General features: G+C 41.0%; 1 protein-coding gene across 1 annotated transcript in view; it reads right to left on the bottom strand.

The window, feature by feature from the left end:
- glra1 (glycine receptor, alpha 1) overlaps positions 1–24,479 on the bottom strand; it is a gene marked incomplete at both ends in the record, with an annotated part of 97,950 nt that overhangs the window by 41,401 nt on the left and 32,070 nt on the right. Inside the window, one exon of the mRNA XM_080036073.1 lies at positions 4,902–4,969. Coding sequence (XP_079892199.1) covers positions 4,902–4,969 — 68 coding nt within the window. The remainder of the gene's footprint in view (positions 1–4,901; positions 4,970–24,479) is intronic.

Below are 24,479 nucleotides of genomic sequence, written 5' to 3'. Positions count from 1 at the left end.
GCATGAACCAGCTGTTTTAGTTGCACCGCTTTTATCATATCTTAAAAGTAGTTTGTTTGCCATGAACACTATATTGCTATTGCTATATTGCTGTTGCTATGTGCGTATGCTGTAGAATGTGACAAGGGTTTTAACGTTTGGACCGAACATCAATGTTCTTTTTTGCAGAACATAATAAGAGGTTATGCAGAATTGTCTTTACCAATGGCAACATGGTTTACTCTTTTACATAATACAGTAAAACATTACAATTATATATGAAAAGCAATTTAAAGCAATTACTTATATAAGGCACAGTTTAGTTCCTTTTACTTCTCTGTAGCACTTTTGAATTATTTTAATATTACATAACAAATAACATTTATTATTATTATTATTATTATTACTATTATTATTTTGATTGGATTTCTTTTTTTATAACTAGTCAACATTCATAATTTTACAAAGATAGCTGTTTTAAACAAGCCTTCCATGGAATGAATAGAACATTAAACACTCAGATGCAGTGATAGCAGGATCATTTGAATTACAGAGGCTCCTCATGGCTGCACATGGATGCACATTAAGTCAAATCAAATCAAACAGAGAGGGGGTGGATGGTGCTGGATTCAAAGATTCAAATGAGGTGAAAGTCATTTGAGGGTGCAAGTTAGTGAATTACAATCGCAGTGAATGGATGACTACTTCGGCTTATTCATTTTTTTTGTTTGCACTGAGGAGGCCCCCAGACTCTACACTTACTCCTCATGAGGATGGATGGAAACATGCCTCAGGACGAGAAGCATATGTGCAGAGTGGGACTTCTACAACGTGTGTATAGTGTAGGTTCATCCCCGTGGGTTTAATATCCTGACATGAGGCCCGTTGGACTGTTAAGTGCTACCATGAAATTACCATCCACCACCGCCATGCTGCTTTGGAACCATTAGCAGAGGAAAATGCTGTACTTACACAATACCGCAATCATTTCAGCATGTATTAAACTCAGGCAGTAAACCACGCATGAAAGACTGCAATCTTCCAGCTCCTTTTCTTCTTCTCTTCCCTTGCAACAACAACAACACATGCAAAAAGAAACAGAAACAGGACACAGCAGCCATATTCTAATTCCACGCCTGTCATAACATCCTGCCGGCTTCCCTGGATGCTGCTGCTCAGGTAAGGACGAGGGAGGTAGGAGGGTAACGGAGGCTCACATAGTGTGGCAGCGCATCTGCTTTGCCCTGACAGCATTGTATCCAGAGAGAGAGAGAGAGAGAGAGAGAGAGAGAGAGAGAGAGAGAGAGAGAGAAAGATGCAGTTTTCCACTTTGCGGCCTCAGCATAAGACACACCACCAGCATGCCTCGTGACATGTCAAATCTATTTTACACCAGCATACCCCTTCTCTCTGGGTCTTGAGGTGATTTTGTCAAATTAGAGGTTTGACCTTTCAAAAGCCACAGAGTGTTATAGAAGCCTAATCTGCAATATGCAGGAGTTTTACGTAAGAATCGCCTGTTTCCTCTCACACGCATCAACAGATTCAACCTGTTTGAAGAAATAAAAAATGAATGTGTCTATTCATAGTAAGTATTATCCAAGAACATAAAGTGATGAATCCATTTTTCTGACATTTATAAAATAACTGTAGTTTTCTGAATATTTAAAGCAGCACTGCAAACAGTTGATACCAAGACAAAAACAGTGCTATCTTGACTCAGACTGCTCACTGTGGGGAGAGTTCCCGGGGCTTTTATAGACTAGTTGTTGTATTAAGATACATAATTCAGTTCAGTAGGACCTTATACTATGTCAAGGCTACCTTTAAAAAGTCCACACTGGAGGGAACATTTATGTTGCTAACTACCTGGGCTAAGAACATTGACCGCTAGGAACATTAAAACCCTTGTCCTGCTCCCATTTTCATGCGTTATGGGGAGCATTGCCCCCCTGACTGTGAACAGCTGCAGACATACAGTGACACTATAACAAAGTCTGTGGACAGTAGCTTATGATTAAGTAAAGGTCAAATGCATATAATAAGTGAAATCTTTCTGCTTTTTTCATTTATTTTGTTAATTGATATTTCCAAGCGACTTCATTATTCATTAAAACTACTATTAAGATAGAACTGTTATAATTGTTTTCCACAAGTCCACCAGACAAAGATGGGTACGTGTCTGTTGAAAATCACCCATCTGAGCGTTCTGATTTTGGTGGGATTAGTCAAATAAATGACTTGGATAAGATTAGAGTAATATAAGGGTCATGTTTAAAAGAAGCTTAAATTGACTGAGCCAATGTCCTCTCGGTCAAAGTACATATAAACCTGTAACCCCTTCCGACTTTGCAGCACTAGCACCATATCATGCTACTTATGCCTGTACTTCTCTGAGACAAAAGTCATTATTCACACTTGAGCGCCCTGTGGTATTTTTTTGGAATTACGGAAGTAAGAACCATCCATTTAAACATGAGAGAGAGCGAGGCTGATGTGAGTAGGTGAGTACATGTGTTCTCAAAAGCAGAGGAAAAGAGTTGGGGAGAAAAAAGAGAGAAAGAGAGGGATGAAGAGAATGGAAAGAGAAGGGGTTGCATGTCTATCTGTGTGTGTGTGTGTGTGTGTGTGTGTGTGTGTGTGTGTGTGTTGTGAGGGAAAGAGAGAGAGAAAAAGAGAGAGAAAGAGTGAGCGAACAAACTAGTGGGAAGAGCGCTGAAACAGGAATAAAGCCATGGACCGCCGGGACTTCAACACGCACTGCACCATTCCACCGACTCCATCTATCACTGTGCTGCGGCCCCAGCAGCACTGTGTGTGTGTGTGTGTGTGTGTGTGTGTGTGTGTGTGTGTGTGTGTGTGTGTGTGTGTTTGTGTCGAGGATGGAGGGATTCTGTAGTCCCAAATTTAAAGCGAGAACTACACACTCCAACACTACAACGACCACAATCACTGCATCAAGGAACCATCCTCGGCCACATTGCTCGCTCTGTGTGGCCCCTGGAGATTTGAAATGGATGTTCTGGTTTGATAAAACCTGATGAATCCAATTATTTCGGGACTTTGGTGTTTGCCTCTAATCCAGCCTTTGAGAGATTAAAGCAACCACACTGACTGTTACAAGTCTAAGATCTGTGCGATTCATTCAAAATCTGAAAATCATGGAAAACAATGGGAGAAACCTCGGGAAGAGTAGGTAGTAGTGTAGCACAATGACAGACAGACATGATCTAGTCGCAGCGTTTACAGAGCAGAGTAGACAGTAGCGACGTAGCAGAATTACAATCTGGAAAAAAACAAATTACAATGTACCCAACATTTTCATTAATGCTAAACATAGACTACAGCAATAATTTAGCTGCGGTCATAAACCCCACTGCCTTCTAATTTGTCTTGTCTTGATGAGTTAATATCATGAGAAGGGCAAAGGCTAGAAGCAGAGAAACACGACTGTGTGAAGCTGTACTTAGGTGCAGCGGAGTTCAAGCTGAATGCTAATGTCAGCGTGCCAAAATGCTCGCCATGACAATGCTAATGTGCTGACGTTTACAGGGTATTAGGTTCATCATCACGTTCATACTCTTAATTTAGCATGGTAATGTTTGCTAATTACGGCTGTACGAATGGCAGAAAGTAGGACTGAGAAAAAGTTATTTCAAATCATCCTGAGGCCAAAAACGGTGGGACTGGTGGTAAAGTCAGGAGATTTTGTTCTGAGCCAATCCAGCAGTGTTGACTTTGACCTGCTTGTGATATAAATAATTGACAGTTGATAAATTGAAATTATTGAATCAGCAACATTGTTAGGAGAAATCAGTTCAAGCTAATGTAGCAGAAGCAAACCAGGATATGGGCTGGGACTACTTTTTAAATATGTCCCCCTTCAGTCATCTTCCGTCCCTCCCTCCCTTCCTCCCTGCTCTGTTTTAGACAAGGATCGATTTGGATCCTGCAAGAGGAAAAATCTGGGATTTTTTCTGCATGATGAGGATCTGCATGTGTCAACGCAGCCATGTGTGTGTGTGTGAGTGTGTGTGTGTGTGTGTGTGTACTGGGGAGATTCAGTTTGGGATCTTCTCTCTCAGAGTATCTTAAGTATATGTGTCACCTTCTTTTTCTCTGCATGTTTTGCCTCCCTTTACATTGCTTTCCTCCTTCCTTTGGAATAACAAAAGGTGCATATCCGTCCTTAATGGAAGTTACTGCCCTGTTAACATGGCTGAGAGTCCTGATGCGTGTTGTGGATGAAAAACATGATTCATGTGTTTTATGGAGGCACGAGTGACGAGTGTGCTTTCCGCTTTAACAATATCCATTGCGTGCACCTTTTGCAGTCACACACGTGTCGACACACCACAGTTCTGTGTTACCATATCTGCATGGGCTTTGTTGCTCTGTGAAGGTAGATGGTAAAGTTATATTAACACTAATGGATTTTCTGTGTAATGAATAAGTGAAAACTTCTTTCACCACCCCCCATCTAGCAAACAGGCACGACAGTAATGCTGCCGCCGTTATGCAAATATCTGCGGCAGATATACGCTCTTTCAAATGAAGTGTTTCAAATGGGAGACGGGCTCAATGAGGCGGAGACATTTCTAAACACACAGAGGGCTGATAGCTTTTCGAAAGGAAACAAAAATTTGGATATCAGTGACGGCTTCGTTTCAATTAATCGCATTTATCATGGCACAATTACCCTAGTCAAAATGGAGCAGCTACGAGATGTGACATTTTCCATTTGCTGCCCAACCATCCGCACACACACACACACACACACACACACACGCACACACACACACACACACACACACACACACACACACACACACACACACACAAACACACGTGACAAATAAATAATATCAAAATCTACACAACATCTATTACAACAAAGTAATATTAGGAATGACTGAGCTCACCATTGTCGTTTCAGCGATGGACCCAAAACTGTTGATAAAAATGTTGCAGGTTACGTTTACAGGTGGACCTGCAGAGAGGAGGAAAAAGGGAGGGAAAGAGATGGCCGAGTTAGATTTCATTAGAAATAGTTTTTATTAATAAGCAGCACGACGTGAAATGTGTAAAGACCATTAAGAGACGAAACTATTTAAGATAAAGTCATCAGAATCTTAGTGAAACATAGCCGACGTGAGGAAGAAATCAAAGACTTGGTTTTATGTTAACATTTACCGAACGCAGTGGTGTTCTTACAGATACGTCCTGCGAATCAGAACAATCCATTTTTCTATAGAAATGTTTCATTTAGTCATTTGTACAGTTTGTTGTATTGCACATCAGTTAAGTTCTGAAATGAACTGAGGTGGATTGTGAGTTCCTGTCCTTCTCTGTGACCGGATATCAGAGCATCAGAGAAGAATAACGCTGAAAGAAACTGTCTGGTCAGTGGGTTCTTACTGACTAAATGAGACTCTGGACATAAATACTCCGACAGTGTCCGAATGCTAGCCAACTGCAGCGGCTTTGCTCTGGACTGTCTGGAGAGAGTGTGAACATTTCATTACGACTTGAGACGACCAGAAATGAGAAAGATCACACATCACACCCCCCCCCCCCTTGAGATTTAAACGGTCGGTCAGACTCGGGCCATATAAATAATAAACACAAGAGTATACTTTCAAAGCTATTCATGATGAATATGGACACCCCTCACTCTCTCTTTAGGAGAGGAGACGCTACGTTCAAGGTGGTTCTTCACATGAGCACGTCAAAGTGAAAGCAGATAGCCTTGAGGCCTCTCACGGCCTTCTCCATCAATTCGCTGTATTACCAGGACTGAACAAACACGAATGCCTTTACTTGGCGAGTTGCAGTGCGGAGCGTGGAGGACGCCAAACAGACAGTCGGGCTCCCACCTCTTTTAGGTAGTGGACATGATATTGAGTGAGTAAACCTCTAAACTCTTCTTATCCATGGAGTCAGGTGGTCGCCCGGTTTGATGATGAAAGAGAGTCAATCTAGCCAGTGAAGTGCAGAACTCTAGTTTGATTACAAAAGTCAGATACTGAGAAGGGATGCTGCTTAGAGACAAGGGAGCAGCAGGGGCTTTTCAACCTTTGGGGAAATACACTTTTTTCAGATTTTCATTCAGATGCATATAACTCTCATGTCAGAGCAGTTAGTGATTAGCCTTTAGCTTTGCACAGAGACTGGAAGCAGGGAAAACAGAAGCAGGGCAAACATATCGGCACTTATCTGATCATATATCATACGGAACAGCAACAATCAAAACACACTTTTTATGTAGAATAATTTCCACTTAATCCAATGAAACTTTCTGTGGATAAAATACATTAAATCACACACACACACACACACAGTATAATTGCATACATTGAGAAGATTCCTGTTGACGATAAAAGAGGCATTCGGTTGTTGCGAACTAATGCATTACCATAATAGCTCTTTTTGCAAACAGACTGGTCCCAAAACACAACGCTACACTTTCCATGTACAGAAATGTATTAAAATGTGTAGACAAAGAGCCGTTATCTGGTATTTGTCTGCATGGGGAATAATTAGATCACTGTGGACACAATTTAGCTTTTTTTGTTTTAGGTGGGCAATATGATAACAGTAATCCCATTACATTTTATCTTCATCAGGCCTTATGTTTTCAACATTTTACTGAATTCATGGGATTCATGTGCACATTTACAAAAAGTATTTCCTAATAAGTCAAGAGGCTGCATCACAGTCATATTCTTTTACATGTTCATGTTACTTAAGGTCAAACAAACACACAGACACACACACACACACACACACACACACACACACACACACACACACACACAAAGTTTCTGTTTAATGTCCCTGGCTAAACTCAGTGTCTAATTCCACTAGCCGGCGGCTAGCTTGGAATGAAGGAATGGGTCTGGATTATTTTGATGGCCAACTACTCTCCCTGTCACAGTCTGAGGACTGCTGGAGGCCACTGGGGAGGAATATCATCTGAGAGTCATTCCCACACACACACACACACACACACACACACACACACACACACACACACACACACACACACACACACACACACACACACACACACACACACACACACACACACACACACACACACACACACACATACACACACACACACACACACACACAAGCACGCAACTGTGGTTGAGCCATAGAGTAGAATCATAGGGTGGAAGTTGCACGGTTAAGAGGGCAAAAATCATTAAAGCCAGCCGGAGGCCATGGTTCCCTATGTGCCTTACATGTACAGCATCTAATTAGAACAAACAATAGATTACTCACAGGAGTGCGCGAGGAAAGGAGGACAAAGTCATAAAGATGGTAGGGTAACAAAAACAAGTCCAGATCTTATATCAACCAGGTTTGCTCCCAGTGTAGCAAATTCAATTGAATGCAGATGAAATGACTTTGGTTTGCTTCACTGTAACTGAATGGAAATAGTACACTAAAGCTGAATGAGGGGCGCAAGATACTCAAACTGCCAGTGTTAAAGTATCAATTACCTAGTACCTGAACTACAGTAAATAAAATAAAAAGACCATAGCTGATTATTCACCAGGGTTTTTCAAAGATTTATAATGAAACATGGGTAGTACTCGGAACCAGAAACCTTGGGATCTAAATTAAGTGCAAAAATCATAAATTAGTGGAACCAAATAACACGTTCACGGTGCCTGTGTAGCAAATGTTATTTTTGATAAATCCCATCTAAACTAAGATTTTTGTAATAGGGATGTTATCCAATGTCCAGTGATGGACCAGTTGCTGATTTGAATTAGAAACTTGGCCCATTGACTAAATTCTTTCACAAAAAAAGAAAAAGAAAAACAATCTTTTGATTTAGCGCTACAGGAGTTGGAACACAACAGGACAAACAAACTGGGTTTAAACACACTGGAGGATAAATGGACTTTTCTGGAAGCTTCTCGGTAAATAATCACCCCAGCTAGACCACCTGACTGTATCTGTCTGATGTATAAAGGCACCACAGGCCCAGTGAGCCCAAGCTCTGATATGTCTGAGTGCATCAAAGGCTTTATCCATAAACCAGCTGGTATTACATTATCACAGTGTCCCCCCTCCTCCCTCAGAATGGCATTTCAGGCCTAACTTGAGTCTTCTGACACATTTCCCCCTGCATCTAGGCTTTGTTCAAAATCCCTCCTTCAAAGTCCTCTCGCTCTGTGGCAGGAGGGAAGGCGAGTGGAGGGATATCATAATTTGTCTTCTTTTGACGGCCCTCGCAGGGCGTGACGCAGGAGAAGCAAATACCGCCACCCCCTAAAAAACCCCTCCTCCTTCTGCCTCTCTCTCTCTCCCTCTTTCTTACCACCGCAGTTCATTTAATAGCCATCCACAGAAGGAGAGCGGGACAGGTTGCTTTATGGCTTTCCATTAAAGACAGAATACGGGGGTTGCAGCAGAAAGCGACAGAAAGGAGAAAGAAGCGACAGCTCATTAACTGTCATGGAGGACAGGCTGGCAGTGTGACTCACAGTCAACTGTAGCTGCACCCTTCTATCTGCCCTAGTGTGTATGTGACACCTGGCCTGAGCTATACATGCACACACACAAACATGTCTGTACCTATACAGTATGTATATAGACACTCAATGACAAACTGCATCCCGTAGCCTCTTGTCTTCTCTGAAAAAAAGAATTCTCAACTAAACCTTTTTTAAAATGAAGATGGTTTTGGCAGCATCAGTATCCACTCTTATCCTTAGTAATTTTGTTTTAATGTTGTTCTTTATTTGATTCCTTAGTTCCATGTGCTACGTTTGAGAATGTATTTTGATTCTACACCTACTGGCATACTCGGATCATTGCCTATAGGCCTAAACCCATAGCCTAAACCCTGAAAAACACTTTGAGGTTGGAAACTCAAACTGACTCATTACAGATAGTGCATATGATATGCAAAAGGACACACTCACACACACACACACACACACACACACACACACACACACACACGCACACGCACACGCACACACGCACACGCACAAACACACACACACACACACACACACACACAAATACACAAATATATACCCTAAATGCATTGACGTACGTAAAAAAGAGTACACAAGCCCCCACTAGAATGACAAAACAAAACAAAACACCAGTAAATAAACACACACAAATATCTAATTTATTCAATTTACACAAATCTTCACAGGTTCATTCATTCACTCATGTTGTCACCTCACAACTACAGAATACAAATGAAAGTAAATATTTATAAAGACTAGGGGCAAAATCATGTACAGTATGAGAAAATTAGCATCATGCTTGATAAACAAACAGCAAATTGCAAAGTTATGCATACACTTAAAAATAAAGACTTACACATGACATACAAGAAAACACATGTACATGAAATTGTACATATTAACCTATATTTAACACACAGATGCACACACACCGTTTAAGCTAAACTGTATACAGATAGATAAGCAGGGGCATTCGGGCATACATGGAACACACAGACACACGCATAATGAACTCAAGGACACATACAGTATACATGGAGCTTACTACAGGCTGCAACGCGCGCGCGCACATACACACGCGCACACACACACAGAACACACATTAACACTCATTAACATACAGTTTTTCACGGCTCTACACGCCTCATTGGTTTTTAACCTTTTGCAGCTGATAACATTTAAATATATTAAACACATCCCTTGTCATCTGCAAATGTATCCCTGCTGGTTACTGTACATTGAACACACACTAAGCAATTCCACTGCTTGTGTGATTACATATTAATATGTAGATTGCACTTTTGCATACCTAAGTAAGAGGGCAAAAAGTTAGTTAATTTACATTTTACCTTGTTAAACATACTATCTTCCATTTAACTAAACAACTATTAACATAGGTATGACTATATTTCCTGAAACTGTACAGAAAATGTATTTTGTACAAAGAAGCTTTATTAATTATTTAGTCTATTCTGTAAATGTGGTTGCGTGATACATAGCGTTCCAGCCCCTTGGCATGTGAACTAAAAGTGAAATTTACTGAATACAAACGCACATGTGCCCTGTCTCTCAAAAGCACACACAAACACGCACGCAAGCACACAAACACGCACGCAGGCACGCACACACACACACACACAAACACACACACACACACACACACACACAAAATACATATACTGAGGAGGCCAATCAAGGCCAGCAACTGTGCTGAAGTCCTGCTGAGGTGTGTCGGCACAAACACCCCCCACCTTCTTCAGCTGAACTCCACTTTCATTAAAAACAAGTGACAACAGCAATAAAGCAGAATGAAACAAACAGCTTGGCTCGGCCTCTCAGCACTTCTGCTTACTGCGGCCACTGCAGCCTCTTACTGAAGAAATGCTCTAGAAAAAGTCCCTCAGTTCTCTGGCTCTATCTGCATGCCAAGCACAATGAGAAATTCAGACGTTATTAGGATTCTTAAGTTTGACTCAACATGTAAATAGTCCAAAGTCAGTGTCTGCATAGGATAATTACTGTTTGATGTATTGGCAGTACACTCAGAGCAGAAAGACATTACCACTGTATGTTTGTATAAATAGTTGTTTAATTATATCATGAGCGGTATCCTAGCAATATTCAACCATGTTATCGCAAGTTATTGTAACCATTGTTTTTTCTTACTCACATTGATTCAGCACATTGGTTCAGGAAGCCCCATTTCATTTTTAGAGTGTCATGTTTGCTTGTCATCATACTGATTTTTCACCTCAAAGCACAACTGACAGAGAGAAACGAGTATTTGGTGGTTATCCAGGAGGTAGATAGGTCTAAATAGAGACGGTGTGAAGATGACAGCCTGATAAACTTGCCAGGGAAGTGCCTGTAATTGCTTTTTTAATGAGTAATAGTCCGGTCGGTTTTGTAACCCTCTCTAGCAGACTTGGAGATTTTTCCCAGTGTCAATGTAACATCTTGTCTGCGTTGGGATTTTTAAACTGACACTGGAACAAATGCCGGGTAGCCAACTGGGTATGTGGATTCCAGGCTTTAGCCTATGGGATTGTTTTCACTGTAATAACACTATCTCAAATGGAGTAGCATTGCTGAAAATATGGCAACTTGGAATTGTGTTGGTTCTGTATCTCATCACTGTTCCAACATAGAGCTTTTCATTCCCACTACCCCAAACCTAATATTGATGTTTTCGACCAAAAATAAGACACAATGCATTATTCTTGCAGTGAATTTTCCAGTTAATTCTCAATCTTGGACAGTATATAAAAGATGGACTAAGCTGTTTCGGGCCATCGCCAGCTCAAAAGTATCTGACTCCAAATGTCTCTGTCCATCCAAAAAAGATGACGTTGGGGGGAGAACACCTGCCCATCTAGCTGACACATATCAAACTTGCACATCCTAAGGAGCTAAGCTTAGGAGCCAGGCGGCTAACATGCAAGCTAGCTAGCTGCTGTGCTGACGCTGAAGTCTGTGCATCACAAAGTTAAAGGAATGATGTAATTCCTTGGCCTAAAAGCTTTGAGCTTCTTCAGAGACCACTAGTCAGTGTTTTTGTTTTCTTCTTTTAACCATGACGACAATCTTTCTGTGATAGTTTGACTTGTCTAAACCTAACCAACCATAAGCTTTTATCATAAAAGAAACCTAGCATAACTTGGATGGCAGAAGAGACGTTGGCTAACAAACATACTCTACTCGCCTCTTCACTAAACTCCAGTGAGGCTCAGAAGTCTTATCAGCATACACCCAGGACTCAATGCAGCCATCTTAAGACCTCTGTGGGTGGCTTCATCCCCATGCCTAAGCCAACAATAGCCAGACCTCCTCACAAACCAAACTAGCCTGAGACATTGCAGCGCTGAAGGCATTTTATTGCTCACTTCATGCTGAGGACAGAGACAGCTGAGCCGTGCATCTCCCGAGGAGCAGATTTAACTTTTGATGAGCTTAGAAAGTGAAACTGCCAGATGCTGTTGAAGGAACGTGGACCTTGAACCTAGAAATGATTTCAGACAATTCCAGGGCTTATTCAGAAAGAATCACCAGTGCTGTACTTCAAAGTCCCTTGATGTTTTAAATAAGATTTGTCTGGACACATAAGTTAGTAGTTAATTAACAGTGAGTTATGTCAAACAAATATGAGCGTATCTCCGTTTTATGAACTTTTGCAAATGTCATTGATTTTAATATACCAATGTGGATACATGTATGTTTTGAATTATATGGTTTTGTTGACAATCAGCAAAGGTAACATCCTTAACCTTTAGGATAATCTGCAATTTATTAAGACCAACAAACAATAAAATACATGGTGGTCAAAAAACAAGACTTTAAATCTTCTTTGTTTTCTACACACAGGTATCTTGGAGGAGTGTCTTGGCCCTGCTCTCCTCTGCTTTATTTAACTCTCTCTTCACCTGGTGCTCAATTTGCCCTCCTATAAGTGACACCTCAGTGCCGCAGCTGAGCGGTGATATTCACAGCAACAAATGGCAAAGAGCTAAGCAAAGCAAAAGCAGGAGAAAAGTTTCTGTCTACAAATGATATGAATAATACTCTGAATTACAACGCAGCATTGCCTCTTTTGCAATTGAGCTGCCTTCAGCAAAAAGAAAATACTACAATGGCTGTGAGACGTTAAATATTCATAGAGCGTCGTCTAGGCTATATGGTCCAGGGGAAGCAGTTTTGCTTTTTATTGACCTAATATATATTCCCCACACATGCTCATAGAAGTCGAGAAACATGACTCATTTTACAAGCGAGACTGAGATTGAAAGCTTGCAAGAGAAAGACGAGAGAGAGAGAGACTGAAATGAAGGGTTGTTTTTCTTTTTTCTTATTGCCCGTTATGTCCGGACACAACAGCTGAGCAGGTGATCATTTTGTTCTTATCCTCCATGCATAAACATCGGCGCTGATATACCAGCCAGAATAAAAAGCTTCCTTGGGAGCTTTAAAGTGTCATAAATCTCCTGACTTGATAGCGAAACTGTGAAATGATGAGGCATTTTATATCACACTGAGAGCTTTATATTCCTGGAAGTTACTCAGCTAATCTTTTAAAAAAGTTTGCAAAAGTCATAAAACTGGTACTATTTCTCAAGAGAAGAAAACACCTTTGAAAGTCTCTTTAGCTCCAAATAGAATGTGAATGTTGCAGGTAAATGTTAGCTTTTCTTGATGGTTTGGTTACTTTCTTCTTAGTGTAACTGGAAACTTAAAAATATTTCATATCAGGGAACGGCCCAGTCACTTGCTCTGAGCGTCAAATATTGCAGCGTTTAGTATAAACATAAACCAACGTTTGCCAAACATTCGCTGGAGATAGCTTGGTATGCCTTTTAATTATTTTTTTTAAACATCCAAAAACTCAAATTAACAAACGTTTACGGATTTACCCTGACTTATAAGTCTGAGTATAAGCAGATATTAAATAAATAGAGGGAGACTACTGCTGCTGTTTTATTCTTATTTTTTCCTTATATCACACCAAGACACGACAACTGAAGAGGAGATAAGCATCAAGGCTGTGAAACACTGGGGGAAAAGAAAAGAAACTGCTCGAAGGCGGCAGAACATTAAAGAACCATCCGTCTCCTGACTCAGCAATTGAAACACTATTGAAACAGGACTACTTTCATATCCATATCCAACGGCTAAGAAAAAAAACCCTGTCTGCATTGCGTTCTTGTTTATTTCTGCCTTTATTCCCATGCAGATGCCGTGGCTCATCTTCCGTGCCACATCCTTCTTCATTTACACAGACAGCACTCATTATTCTCCCACGTATATAAAAGCATATATACCTGCCTTTGCCTACAGAACAGTAAAGCCTCTTTAAGAGAGGAAGTAAACAGTGTGTTTGATCAGCAGCGTTGAAAAAAAAACACTCCCTGTCACATTTTAATTGAAGTGGTGAAATGAGGAATGGCGTTTTCTCCTGCCGACATATTCAACCATCCATCATTGCCTCTTCTGTAAAGTGAACTTTAGGGAGAAACTTCATTTTCCTCCCCAGTGAGGGAGGAGAAATGCCATTATGATGTGTTTTACACCTCCCCCTCCTTTTCCCCTCATCTCTCCCTCACTCCCTTTATGAATCTATTTCTTTCCGGTTTGCTTTTTTCTCCTTTTTTTCTCTCCCTGTCTTGTCACTCTGCCCCTTACTTCCGCTCTCATCCGTATTCTCCCTTTCAGCCACAGGGTATTCAAGTTTCATTATGAGATGAAATGTATTCAAAGTGGGAGGCAGGCAGAGAGGAGAGGATGGAGAGATGGATGGATGCATGGCAGCCTGGTCAGAAATCACCTGAGGCTCTATGTGTGTGTGTGTGTGTGTGTGTGTGTGTGTGTGTGTGTGTGTGTGTGTGTGTGTGTGTGCATATTTACTCAAAATTGGCATTCATGCCTGCGAGCACTTTCAATTGCTCTGTGTGACGGTGTGTGTGCCCTGTATGTTTGCGGTGAGTGTTATCTGTGCAAATGTGTGTCTGTGTGTGTGTGCGTGCGTGCTCTGGCCTGTCGGCATGTGATTGCATGTGTGCATTTCCTCTCCCCCATATTCCCTCTGTTTATACATATTATTCTAACACACACACACACACACACACACACATACACACACACACACACACACACACACACACACACACACACACACACACACACACACACACACACACACACACATGCACACATAGTCTCATCTAGGTCTCATTAATCATGGACCAGAGCATCCTGAAAAACAAACACATCTATCCACCTAAAAAACTGAAGAAAAAGCTATTTATAATTTAGATGTTTTAAATGTCATCAAAACAATATGAAAAGACCAACACCAACATGAAAGGATACATTTTTACACCAACATAAAAAAATATTTTTTTCCGATCAGTGGTATGATGTGTATTCCACTACATGGAAAAGGTCCAAGTTACAGGGAGACAGAGTGAAAGTGTAAGGGGAGTCGTTGTTGTTCAGAAGCTAATCCACATGTTAGTAAAGCTCCTGTAGTCTCTTCTGTGATAGCCTGGACAGACAATATAGACAGTGGAGGGACTTCAACACCTGTGCACATCTGGTCAGTCACTCCAAGAATATTTCCACATTGATGTTTTGAATGAAAACCATGACATTGTTCCCGCTTTCGAAATACCCAACAGGTCACTTTCCACTAGAAAACACATGGCCCTTTTCTTAGTATGCATGCTAGTGAATTAAGCCTGCAGTGAATATGTAAGCAGCGCACCGCCTGGGCCTTCCAGGTCTTTTCAGGTCGGGTCTTGACTGACAGGCGGACATGACAGGCTGGCAGCTGCCTGACTGCAGAGGGACAGAAATCAATAATAGGTCTATGGAGGCGACACTGCGACGGAGAAGAGGTGACTGGGGCTTTATTCCACTGGATTACCGAATGGTAGTGATGCTGAAGAGAGAGTGGGAGAGAGAGAGAGAGAGAGAGAGAGAGTATTTGTGTGTTTGGTGTTGTGTTGTTTGTGTCTGAGAATGTGTGTTTGAGTGAGAGATAACAAAAGAAGAGATGTGTACAGTGTTTGCAGTTGCACTGTACACACATTTCTGTATATCTGTGTGTTATCACGTATTTGACCGTGTGTGTGTGTGTGTGTGTGTGTGTGTGTGTGGTGTGTGTGTTAACATGAGTGCACGTGTTTTCTTGATTTCTTCCTGTTTTTGTTGGCTTTTTTGTTTGCCTGACCGTTTGTATGTGCACATGGGCTGTTTATCGTGAGTGTGTGTTTGTGTGTGTGTGTGTGTGTGTGTGATGGTCATCTGTTCAGTAAATCAGTGTGTGATTTGTCGTGATGCTCCGCTGTTAGCTCGATGCTTTTAATCATCTTGAGAGGAAGGTAGTAGATACTCATGTGAGATTAGTATAGAAACACACACACACACGCACACACACACACACACACACACACACACACACACACACACACACACACACACACACACACACACACACACACAGTCCGCCCACTCACCTTATCCCTTAAACACTGGCATGCACTCCTTCTCTCAAGCTCACTGATACAATAGGTTGATTCAATATCACCATGCCTTGTGTCCTGCATTGGATTAATCAAGTGGGAATTTTATGTAGGCCTATATTTTTAAAGACTCATTACAAACAGGTGGACTTGTTTTCAACTCAAAAGTTAATAATTTCTTATGTTTCATTAAACACCAGTATAGGGGCTGATTTAGTTTCTACATCTTTATATTGAATCAACTATATTGAACTGAAAATTGTGATATGCACTCCCTACAATACAGCTTATTTTAGCCTGTGCTCTGCTCCTCTTCTCCAAAAGATTATATAAAGACTATGAGGATGATTAATCCACACTGTGTACATATTTACTTTTGAAATTAGATATTGGTTCTTTCATTTTAATCATTGCAGTAATATAAGATTCCAAAGCAATTTTTTTCCATTATTTGATTTAATTATGTTTATAGGGGACTTTAAGAAACTAGGGTGTAGTTCCCTTAATCTTGTCCATCATTATGAGATGAATATGAAGCTCTAAAGCCATCTCCTATGTGTCTGTATTATACTGCAATACGAGAAACCACCGAAGTGCCTATGAAAGATGAGAAATACACATGTTTTTCTAATGTAATTCCAATTTATGTGACCGTCCACCCGAGAAACAATTGCAACTGAATTAATCCATTTCTATTTTCCACAATTACAGAAATAGATTGTGTTTAGATAAACAACCACAATTTTTAGTTTGGTGGTGTATCAAAAACTGTATCTGAAACGGGAGTTTTGACCTGATCATGGAACACACATACCTCTGACCCATTAAATGCTGTATGCTTCCACACAAAGCATGACATAGCAAAAGCCACAGCATTGCAGAGCTCAGCTAAATTGAACCTTGATCCCAAACATATTGACCTTCACACAGCACACGTGGTGTTCCAGCATTGCCATGGCCCAGACATTTCTCTCTCGTCTGAGCTTAACCTGACTGTAAATATCCAGGTGAAAGAGCACACAACCTTGATATCAGGCATTTTTCTGGAGGGCATTGGGCAGATGACTTGTTTTGTCGTGCCGTTTTAATGGGGATTAGAATTGCTATAGCTGAGAAAAGCCCTGAACTCTCTCTCACACAAGTGTGTCCTTTCTCTAGAGCACTGTGCTGCCATATTACGCTCTTTAAAATAGGCCACTTGGATGGGCATTATTAATCTGTGTGTGTGTGTGTGTGTGTGTGTGTGTGTGTGTGTGGAGGGGGGGATATTGTGCTTTACATTCACTAAAACCACACTATGTGCTCCAGCTGCCAGTAATCATTTTGCAGTGTTGGCTTTTTCCGCAGCACTGTGCAATCACATTATGAAGGTGCTCTCCACAAGACAGGCCACTTGGATAAGCATAAATCTACATAGCAGCAGATATAATTTTGCTTTCAATAAAAAAAAATGTAGTCAGTAAAATAACCACAATATGCATCCAACCTGCAGTATTCACATTAAAGTGTCACCTCTCTGAAGCACTATAGCAATCGTATTACAAAGCCGTCCCTCCATGGAACACTATGGGCACTTGGATGACCATAAATCCAGAGAGACAGACATCATTCTCTGGCCTCTTGCACGCCACCGATGGAGGGGGAAGTAGGAGGGCCCAGAATCTGTTAGCAGACAAATATCCCTTGGCCTAACATTAATCTGCATAAAGCGCCGGTGTGAGGAGGTGAGTAGTCTGTAATATGTGCTGAACACCACACAACAGAAGGAGCAGAGCTGAGCTTCTAATCATAGAAGAACGGCTGCTGCCAATGGCGGCCATGGCGAGGCTCGGGGGCCCCTGACCTGCTGACTGACTGGATTCTGCTGAACACACTGAAAGGAAAAAATCTTCCCTCCCCCCTTTTCTATGTGTGTTCCTATCTCTCCTCTCCTCTCCTCTCCTCTCCTCTCCTCTCCTCTCCTCTCCTCTCCTCTCCTCTCCTCTCCTCTCCTCTCCTCTCCTCTCCTCTCCTCTCCTCTCCCCTTCCTCTCCCCTTCCTCCTAAATCTCCATCCTCGGTGCTGGCTTCTCTCCACCATTCGAGTTTGTGCTCTGCATTATGTCTCCACATAGGTTCGTTCATTCATTCTTTCCTCTGTCGTCATTTTCGTTGTTTCTAAAGAAATTGTATTATCTATTGTATTTGTATTGTCATTGTTTTGTCTCCATCTTTTTCTCTCCGGTCTTTATTTTTGTTTTAATGTTCTTTTTTTTGTGTTTTTTTTGTATTAAACTTGACCTGTCGTTTGCTCTTATTGTTTCTCTTACCTTTACATTTCATTGGTGTCTTACCTTATTTTCTTACTGTCCTTTCTCATAAAATTATTCTCTCTTAATTCAGTTGTTTTCCGTACCCTATCTTTCCTCTGATGCCCTTCCCTCCCCCTCGACGGCCCATTAATTGAGTTTGTTTTACAGAAACCCTAGATAATTAGATTTATTCTCTCATTTCTCTTTTCCTCTTCTGCGTTACCCTTTTACTTTGATAGACTGTCCTTTCCTCGCATTTGCCTTTCGCAGATTCCCATCCCCCCTTCTTTCCTCTTGAGTGTATATCTTTCTTCTCTTCTCTCCCTCTACATTAACCTAATCTTTTTCCATTCACGTCGCCTCTGCTGCCCTCCCCTCTTCCAAAAAATGACATTTCCACCAAAATTGTCTAAAGCTGACTAGCTCTGCAGATTACAGATTAAGGTTTATGAGCCTGAGCGCCCCTTTCTAGTAAAAAAAAAAGAATACGTTACCACTTGTGACCGTAAAGAGTAAGTGTGCACATCAATAACCATCATTGCATGTAAACAGTTTGAGGGGCCTGCTGAGCATACTTAAAGCAGGTCAAGTCGAAGCACTGGAAGAAAATAAAATACTCTCTTTTAGTGCTTGCTGTGCAAAGAGAGAGATATGATCGGAAAACAAATCAATTATCTCTAATCTACAGCATGCCAACTCCCCACGATGAGTTGTTTGATGACAATAGAATGTGTTTTACTGTGGTTTTGCTCTGTACTCGATAGCCGTATTCGAGGTCATCTTTGTATCGACTGAGAGCGAATAACTTTTTTTATTATCGGGGTAGCTGATTCAATGTCAGTTTCTCATTGTTTCATTATTTTTATTGCGTCGTGTGATTAGCATACTCATTGTTAGCATGCAGAGTATGTTTGCATGTAACCTCAAATCGGCTGAGCTGATTTGTAAAATAATGGGAGTAAGAAAGATATTTGCTTTGTTCAATATTCAGTTTGGTGGGTTCATTTGTTGAAAAATAATTAAAAAGAGGGGCCTTCAGATTTAACTTGTGTAGAAATAATTAACCTATTTATTCTTTATGCGGGAAATTATTGACAAAATAATCCCACCTGAAAGGCAGTGTTCAAGCCTTAAATGGACCTCGAGGGGAGACTGTGGTATAAGTTATAAAGTATTGTAACTGGATAATGATAGATGTCTGTAACCCATCATTCCAGCCCTTAACTGTGATTGATTAAAGTAATTTAAAACTGGAAACTGTTAAAGAATAAAGTAATTAGACTGAAATAGTTTCCAATCCAACATATCAAGTCCAAAAAAGGTACTTCATTGAACTCATGCAAGATAAGTCCCGTTAATTGACTTGCAACATTGCCCATAATGGCTTGATACAGACATATATCATCACTGCATCCCAATTTAACATTTACATTCTCATCCTTAATGATTAGGCTGTAAAGTATTGCTGTGCGTGCTAATCGGTTTACCATTAGTTATGCTGGAATGAGATCATTTAAAGACTAGCCGTAATAGAATGTTCAATAACAAGCATACAAAGGCATATCCCTATAAATATAGCAAAGAAGTTATTGGAAACATGTATTTTTGCTGGCATTTCCTAATCATAATGCCTCAAATCACTATCACAAACATTGTATCATGATATGAAGATGGACACTCTCTTCCTCTATAACACATCCCTGAATGTCTGGTACCATAATTTTCCTCATACTGTTTGAGCATTCAAATGAAAAAAAAAAAAAAATCTTATTAGCTCTGCAGTTTATTTTATTTTATTTTTTTGTATTTCCTCTGCCAAGCCAGTGGGTAAGTTATGCATGGCAGCAGCCTGGAGGCAGACGGGCTGCTGCCTGCTAATATAAAACGCTGTCTCCTGTGAAGCTGACAGTATTGGCCAACAGAATTAGCTCAGGAGGGAATTGGGGTCTTTAGTCTGCAAACCAACAGAGTCTCTCTCAATAGCATTACACACCCCAGAGTAATCCCACACAAAAAAGGATCAAATCAACAATAATGCGGATGGAGACGTTTATTTGTTTTTGTTTTTATCTTTTTAAGACGACACGGCCCAAGTCATCTTTCTGACCATTGGTACGTCCAATGTTTTCTCAGCATTTGTTTGCTATAATCACTGAGGAATAGTCTGTGGCCAGTAAACATTGAAATAAGCTTTCTTCACTTGTGTTACCTATGCCTGACTGCATTGCCAAAAAAGATTGCCCAGTGCATCACCTCTGCTGTTTGCTCCATCACCAGTTGTAATTATCTGCAAAGTCCTGCAGCACTAATTGCAGGATGTATCTCAGTGTGTATCTGTGTGTATGTGTACTGCGTATGAGGGGATTCTTCATTGGCTTCCTCTCTGTGCATGTAAATTGGGGCCACAGACACATTAGTCGCGACTGACAGGAGCCACTGTTTAGAGGGCCTTAGCATGTTAAGCTAACGAGACAAATTAGCTTAAAGAGATGTTTCAACCGGAATCAACACAGAACGGATGGAGAGAAAAGTGTGATACAGCTATGCTGAACTGTATTTTTAATCATTACCATACTATAATGGATTTTTGTCTGATTGCACTATAATAAAGTTTAGCCAAATGTAACACAGTACTTTAGTATACAATACTGTACATTATATCACTATAGGTATGCTGTACTATTATTTTCTCTATCATATTAAACAATAGTCAAGTATACTGTATTGTATATAACTATACTATTCTGCACTGTTCACTATACCACACAATTATATATTATACTATAGTTAGTATACTATAGGTAGTTGATGCTTAACTAAGCATTAGTTAACTAAGCTTAGTTAAAGCGTAACCAATAATTAATTAAGCATGGACAGTTTAATGGAATGAGCTAAGTGTTAACTAACAGTGAATAGCATTAACTTAGCAGTTAACTAACAGTTAATTAATGTACCCTTATTGTAAAGTGTTACAATATACAGTTGTGTACTGTTATAGAATATAGAATACAGGTCTATTTCATATTCTGTACAAACTGTCCAACTACACTAATGCCTACCACATCTTCTACAATACTGTACTACCCTTTACAATGCCATACAATCCCATTATACACTATACTATACTAAGATATATATGAAAACATGGGCCTAAGATACTCCCATATGTGACCAGATCTGAGCATGCTTGCAGACACTATGATAAACTTCTGTTCCTCCTTCAGCTTGTTTCCTTACACTCAACAGAGCACTATTGTTGAAAGTGCAATTTAAAGTAAACATTTTAACTGACTATAGACATTTTACAACACACTACAGTTTTTTTTTAACTTTTTTACAGTGTGTTTGCATAGCAGAAAATTGACTATGTATCATAGCACTATCTTTACTAAACAAAAATAAAAACGTAATGGGTATTATACGGCTGTATAACAGCGTGTATAACATTGACACTGTCAGTCTATCTTAGGTAGCTGTATATACAGTATCTCACAAAAGTGAGTACACCCCTCACATTTCTTCAACTATTTCATTATATCTTTCCATGGGACAACACTGAAGAAATGACACTTTGATACAATGTAAAGTAGTCAGTGTACAGCTTGTATAACAGTGTAAATTTACTGTCCCCTCAAAATAACTCGACACAGAGCCATTAATGTTTAAACTGCAGGCAACAAAAGTGAGTACACCCCTAAGTGAAAATGTCCAAATTGGGCCCAAAGTGTCAATATTTTGTGTTGCAACCATTATTTTCCAGCACTGCCTTAACCCTCTTGGGCATGGAGTTCACCAGAGCTTCACAGGTTGCCACTGGAATCCTCTTACACCCATTCATGACAGCATCACGGAGCTGGTGGATATTAGAGACCTTGCACTCCTCCACCTTCCGTTTGAGGATGCCCCAAAGATGCTCGATAGGGTTTAGGTCTAGAGACATGCTTGGCCAGTCCATAACCTTTACCCTGAGCTTCTTTAGCAAGGCAGTGGTCGTCCTGGAGGTGTGTTTGGGGTCGTTATCATGTTGCAATACTTCCCTGCGTCCCAGTTTACGAAGGTTGAGTGCACATGCTCAGCGTCATATCCAGAGGTTGGCTTTGGAAAATAGACGTATGAGTGCTGCCAGCATTGCTGCAGGTCTTGAAGGGGTGGGGGGTCAGCCTGTCAGTGCTCAGACCATACGCTACACACTGCATCATACTGGTCTGCATGGCTGTTGTCCCAGAAGGAAGCCTATTCTAAAGATGATGCAAAATAAACCCCACAAAAAGTTTGCTGAAGACAAGCAGACTACGGACATGGATGACTGTAACCATGTCCTGTGGTCTGATGAGACAAAGATACACTTATTTGGTTCAGATGGTGTTAAGTGTATGGGGTGGCAACCAGGTGAGGAGTACAAAGAAAAGTGTGTCTTGCCTAGAGTCAAGCATGGTGGTTGGAGTGTCATGGTCTGGGGCTAAATGAGTGCTGCCAGCACTGGGGAACTACAGTTCATTGAATGCTAACATGTACTGTGACATACTGAAGCAGAGCATGATCCCCTCCTTTCGGGAACTGGGCCGCAGGGCAGTACTGCAATATGATAACGACCCCAAACACACCTCCAAGACAACCACTGCCTTGCTACAGAAGCTGAGGGTAAAGGTGATGGACTGGCCAAACATGTCTCCAAACCCAAACCCTATTGAGCATCTTTGGGGCTTCTTAAAATGGGAGATGGAGGAGCGCAAGGTCTCTAATATCCAACAGCTTTGTGATGCTGTCATGAATGGGTGGAAGAGGATTCCAGTGGCAACCTGTGAAGCTCTGGTGATCTCCATGTGCAAGAGGGTTAAGGAAGTGCTGGAAAACAATGGTTGCAACACAAAATATTGACACTTTGGGCCCAATTTGAACATTTTCGCTTAGGGGTGTACTCACTTTTGTTGCCAGCACTTTAGACAATAATGGCTGTGTGTCGAGTTATTTTGAGGCGACAGTAAATTTACACTGTTATACAAGCTGTACACTGACTACTTTACATTATATCAAAGTGTCATTTCTTCAGTGTTGTCCCATGAAAAGATATAATTAAATATTTGAAGAAATGTGAGGGGTGTACTCACTTTTGTGAGATACTGTATACACTCAACAAAAATATAAACGCAACACTTTTGTTTTTATTTTACAATATTACCATTTCTCTCAAGCATTGTTCACAAATCTGTCTAAATGTGTGATAGTGAGCACTTCTGCTTTGCTGAGATAATCCATCCCACCTCACAGGTGTGCCACATCAAGATGCTGATCTGACATCATGATTAGTGCACAGGTGTGCCTTAGACTGTCCACAATAAAAGGTCACTCTGAAATGTGAATTTTTTTGCTTTATTGGGGGTCTGGGGACTCAGAACCAGTCAGTATCTGGTGTGACCACCATTTGCCTCATGCAGTGCAACACATCTTCTTCGCATAGAGTTTATCAGATTGTCAATTGTGGCCTGTGGAATGTTGGTCCACTCCTCTTCAATGGCTGTGCAAAGTTGCTGGATATTAGTGGGAAGTGGTGCACGCTGTCGTATACGCCGGTCAATTGTGTACAGATCCTTGCAACATGGGGCCGTGCATTATCTTGCTGAAACGTGAGGTGATGTTCATGGATGTATGGCACAACAATGGGCCTCAGGATCTCATCACGGTATCTCTGTGCATTCAAAATGCCATCAATAAAATGCACCTGTGTTCTTCGTCCATAACAGATGCCTGCCCATACCATAACCCCACCACCACCATGGGCCACTCGATCCACAACATTGACATCAGCAAAGCGCTCACCCACACGACGCCACACACGCTGTCTGCCATCTGCCCTGAACAATGTAAACCGAGATTCATCCGTGAAGAGAACACCTCTCCAACGTGCCAGACGCCATCGAATGTGAGCATTTGCCCACTCAAGTCTGTTACGGCGACGAGCTGGAGTCAGGTCAAGACCCCGATGAGGACGACGAGCATGCAGTTGAGCTTCCCTGAGACGGTTTCTGACAGTTTGTGCAGAAATTGTTTGGTTATGCAAACCAATTGTTTCAGCAGCTGTCTCAGTGGCTGGTCTCAGACGATCTTGGAGGTGAACCTGCTGGATGTGGAGGTCCTGGGCTGGTGTGGTTACACGTGGTCTGCGGTTGTGAGGCCGGTTGGATGTACTGCCAT

The sequence above is a fragment of the Ammodytes marinus genome (genome assembly GCF_949987685.1).
Source record: "Ammodytes marinus genome assembly, chromosome: 10".
NCBI lineage: Eukaryota > Metazoa > Chordata > Actinopteri > Uranoscopiformes > Ammodytidae > Ammodytes > Ammodytes marinus.
The sequence above is the reverse complement of the archived record's forward strand: the minus strand, read 5'-3'. Positions and strand labels throughout refer to the sequence as shown.